This window comes from Lepidothrix coronata, unplaced genomic scaffold (assembly GCF_001604755.1).
Source record: "Lepidothrix coronata isolate B3197 unplaced genomic scaffold, Lepidothrix_coronata-1.0 Scaffold122, whole genome shotgun sequence".
In the NCBI taxonomy this organism is placed as follows: Eukaryota; Metazoa; Chordata; class Aves; order Passeriformes; family Pipridae; genus Lepidothrix; species Lepidothrix coronata.
This window is the reverse complement of record NW_016690302.1, coordinates 912,792-917,603: the sequence shown is the minus strand read 5'-3', so window position 1 is coordinate 917,603 and position 4,812 is coordinate 912,792. Positions and strand designations below refer to the sequence as shown.

Genomic DNA, 4,812 nt, shown 5'->3' with positions numbered 1-4,812 from the left:
CCTGCAGGGACCCCCGAGCGGCCCTTCCCCGGGGGGGTGTTGGCACCTCTAAGTAGCGGGTGTGCAGCCAGGCACCCGAACCCGCCGGAACGGTAAGAAATTATGGATTTGGCCGCGTTTACTACAGGGATTTTTGCCCCCCAAGCTCCGAGCTTTGCCGGGGCTGCCTTTGCCCGGGGCCGCCCCGCCGTCGCTGGCTGTGTCTCGCTCCTCAGTGTTTGGGTTTGTGGAGCCAACGCGCCGTCCTGACCCCGCCGCGACCCCGAACTTCCCGGAGCGGGCCGGGCCGGGCCGAGGGGTGGGAGGGGAGAGGGTTTTAGGGCGGCAGCGCGGGGCCGCAGCGCAGTGGGGCCATGGGCGAGGCGGACCCCGGCGAGCTGCGGGCGGCGGGCACCGACCCGGCGATGTCGGGCACCGACCCGGCGATGTCGGGCACCGACCCGGCGATGTCGGGCACCGACCCGGGCGAGCCGCAGAAGCCTCCCTACACCTACGTGGCGCTGATCACCATGGCCATCCGCGCCAGCCCCGAGCAGCGGCTCCCGCTGAGCGGCATCTACGCCTTCATCGCCGAGCGCTTCCCCTACTACCGCGTCTGCTCCCCGGGCTGGCAGAACAGCATCCGCCACAACCTCAGCCTCAACTCCTGCTTCCGACGCCTACCCCGCCGCGGCAGCCGCGGCGGCGACTGGGTGCTGGATCCCGCTTTCCACGACATGTTCCCGGAGGGCGATTATCTCCGGCGCCGCCGCCGCTATCGCCGCTCCCCCGCACCATCATCATCATCATCGCCGCCGCCGCCGCCCGCCCCGCTGCCCGCCGCGCCCTGGTCCCCGCCGCCGCCCGTCGCGGTGCCCCCGGTCCCCGCAGGCTGCTCGCACGGGCCCTGGGCAGCGCTGGCGCTGCCCCGCGGGTGCCTCTGCCCGGAGCTGCCCGGCTGGGCCCCCGCCGGGCTCCTGGGGCCGCCGCAGGGCTTCCCCGCCTGGCCGCTGGATGCGGCGATGCCCCGCGAGCTGGGCGCCAGGATGTCGCCCTCCTTCAAGTGAACCCCCCCCGGCCGGGCTCGGGGCGCTGCTGCATCGCCGCTGGGTTCCCGAGAAAGCGTTTGAAACCCGCTGGATTCCTGAGAAAGCGATTTCAAACCGCCCGGGAAGCGCCGTGTGAGAAGTGCCCGTTGCGGTGACTGGGATGCTCCCCCTGTCTCGGTCCTCTGTGCCCCGAGGAGGATGAATTGCGCTTCTCTACTGCATCGGTTTGGATTTGGGGAAGGAGGGATTATGGTTTTGTTGTTCGAACCTTCAGGCAGGGGACGAATTACAGTTTTGGTGTTTGAACCTTCAGGCAGCCTGAGAGGGAGCCGCAGAACACGGACGACCTCTGAAAGTACGCGAGGAAGAGTCATGCACGTGCTGCTCCTTGGTTCGTGCAGGGAAGTTATTTTTTTCAAGTGTCCTTAATTTATTTTGAATCTTTTCTTTCAAGTTTTATGGAAAAGCAATATCTGTGTTGTGGGGTTGGTTTGGTTTTTTGGTTTTGGTTTGTTTTTTCTTTTTTTCCTGGGGGGGGGGGAAATACCCCAAACCAACAAACCCTAAAGGTGTTTGGGTTAATACTGGAAATCTTGTGGGTTTGTATTTGAAGTGAATTTATATGGGATTTTTCATACGGGTTGTTTTATACTGTTGCTGGTTATGTATGTTTGCATACGTTCAATGTTAACAAGTTTCTTATATATTACCGTGTAATAATGTTTTCCCTTTGGGTTTCAGAGGGAGTAGTTTTTATGCTTTTCTCTCAAAATAAGGGTTCAGAGACAAAATATGCTTCCAATAAGAACCACGTTTTAAGTTTAAGAGAGAGAAGGATTCAAATACTGTTATGTGAAGAGCAGCATTTATTGTATGTTATATTAATAAATAGTGTTTCTTAAGAGTTGTGGCTTCAAAAAGTACTTAAACTATTTTGATGCTTTTCTTGAAAGCAGGTACAACTCAAATCCGGTTTTATAGTTATTTTATATTTTTTTATGTTTATGAAGTGATTCTGAATGTCATCTTTAAATTCTACCAATATGTTATAAACAATGAAATACTGTTAGATTTAGACGGGGCTACAGCTTTATGGTTGTTTTTACTGGATACCAACACATTAAAGATGCTGCAGTTCTGTCACGTTTCAAGTTGTTTTTTTCTTCTCATTTTTCATGTAGCTCCTGATATCTTTGAACACCAAACCATTTGCTATACTTCGAAGAAGTGTATTTGGACTCTGGTTATAAAATCAATTCAGTGCCCAAAGGGGAATGCAGGTACATAAGGATTGCTGTATTTTGAAGCTTTTGGTAACTGTGTGTAACTGAAACAAATTCTTACGGGGTTTTGTTCTAAATAAGGTATGGCTCTGTTCTGCTTAGCAAAGTTGTTAAGTGCCTGCTGCAGTTTAGAGCATATGTGAACAATTCATATATGTAAAACTACAGCTGCTGAATTTGGGGTATTGATTTTGACCTCTGCACTCCCATTAATTCCACAGTGCACACAATTAGGGAAGTAGGAAAGGTTTCTGAAAGTCTGACTCTCATTGTGTGCCTCCCACTGGTGGTTTTATCTGGATTTTCTGATTTTTCCATTGCCCAGGTAAAGGTCCAGTACATGGAGTCTCCTTAGAAACCCGGCGGTGGGCCCCGTGCAGGCTGAAACCTGTCCCCAGGGTGAGGGGGTTTCAAGAAGGGCTCTCTGGGTCGGGGTTGATGTGGAATACCCTCTCTTGGAGACAAGCAGCGGCTATGCCCGTTCCTGAAGGGCCAGTACATCATTTCTCCCAGGGAATCCCCCCGTTATCCAGAGGCCTGGGCCCAGCCGGGGGGGCTCAGTGCCCTCCCCTCAGCCCGTCCCTGCCCCTGCTCTGTGCCCGGGAGGGTCTCCTGCCCCGGGGACCCGCACTCGCCTCAGCCCGGGGGATGTTGTACCCCTTTGTGCCCTGCCCAGGGATGGCTCCTGGGCTGAGGCTGCCCATGGCTCGGCATCCAGCTGGCAGGGATGAGCTGGGGTAAGTGATTAAATTATAGCCCTTTCTTTACTTCCATTTCGGGACGCGGTGCCCTCACACGGGGGTGGGTGTGAGGGGAGCTCCCTCCTCAGCCTCCCTGCCGGGGGTGCTGAGCGGGGTGGGCTCCAAATGCAAAGACAGGGCTGCTTTTATGCTCCCCTTAAGTAAAGATCGCTCCTGCCGTGATTATTCCTCTCGGAAATAAGAGATTATAAAGTGAATTTTATAGCCTGGTGGTTTCGGGGCTGTGTGCCCGTGGCTCGTGAGGCATCGCTGGCTTTTGTAGGTGCAGAGTGAGGAATTTGTCATCCATTTCGGCTTTGTCTGTGCTGTGGTAGCAGCGATGCAGCCCAGGCAGGCAGAACAAATTTTTAAAAAAAGTGATTTTCAGATATTTGAAACCATTTGCAGCAACTTACCACTAAAGGAGCACTTTACTGTGTGTTCTCTGGCCCGTGTAATCCTGCAGGTAGCAAGACACAGACATTTCGTACTCAAAAGTGGACGTAACTGTGGGGTTACGTCCTGTAACTGTGGGGACGTAAAGTGGGGTTTTGTGGCTTCTTTTTTTCCCCCTGTTGTTATTTCCTATTTTAACTTTTGGATTAACTGTGGCTCTTGTGTCTGGGGCATCCATTCTCACACAGAGATGGTGAGCCCAGTGGAAATCACTATCGACATCTGGCCCAAGGTTTTCAAAACTAACGAGTGAATTTGGGTCCTGGACACAAGATTTTTTTAATATTGGGCATTTAAAAGTCTTTCCATTTGGAATTCTACTGTTCCACTTTAATTTGGGAAGAGCTGATTTATTGTTCATCCCTTGTCTTTGATGATTTAGTAGATGGAAGTTCCTTTTTTTATGTTGGAGATCCTGTGAGGACTGTCTTATCCTTCATCTGTCTGTGTGAGATTCAGTAAATAAATGAACTTTCCAGTTAACTCTGGCTTTTAAAAGTGTTGGGCAGGGAGGTGTTTGGGGGCGGGGTATTTTTGTTGGGGTTTTTTGGGGGGGTTGGTTAAGTTTTTAGGATTTCCTGGAGCAGTCCTAGTTTTTAACTGTCCTGGATGCATTTAAATTATAATTGTAGTTTATCAGCAGACTTTTCTGTGATGGTGTTCACAGCTACAGCACTCAGGCCCCAGGCATTCCTAAACAAAAAAATGTTTACTGTCTAGAAAAGGAAATTGTGGTCAGTACATAAGCCTGTGTTTTATTCAGCAACTGCAGCAGAGACACTAGAAATGGCATTTCAAGCTTTACATAATTACTAATACATAGCAAGAGCTCTGTTTATATGTCAGGTTTCTGAAGAACAGGAAATAGATATGGATGGGGCTAAATCCTGCAAGATAATGCTGTGTATTGGAAACTGCATGAAATGCTGAATGCCTTCTAGGCAGTAGAGGCTGGGAGAGAGAATGCAATATATCAGGCAAAGCATAGGAAAGTAGTCTCAGGTTTCCAGTTAAAGCCTGTGTTATGATTAATATTGTGAATAAACGGGCACAGGAGTTCTGTGCATTAAGAAATGCTAATAATGTCGTCAAATTATACAAAGTAATTATAGATGCAGGAATTTTGCATTGGTCCAGCTCTTGATATTCATCTCTCAAAAAAACACATACAGGTGTGGCAGGCTTTTGAGGACACAGGGAAGAGTCAAGAGCTTTGTCTTCTTTTTCCAGTGGGTTCATGTGTCATGTTGGCCCTTCATCGCTTTTAGCAGCCTGTTCAGTTGGTAAAGAGTGATTTATTTGCCA

The 4,812-nt window shown here is 50.6% G+C and overlaps 1 protein-coding gene across 1 annotated transcript; it reads left to right on the top strand.

Annotated features, from left to right (window-relative positions):
• The first annotated feature begins 353 nt into the window (after positions 1 to 353).
• On the top strand, positions 354 to 1,046 carry LOC108502597 (forkhead box protein E3-like). Its single transcript, XM_017825685.1, has one exon. The coding sequence runs from the start codon at positions 354 to 356 to the stop codon at positions 1,044 to 1,046; it is 693 nt and encodes a 230-aa protein (XP_017681174.1).
• The last annotated feature ends 3,766 nt before the right edge of the window (positions 1,047 to 4,812 follow it).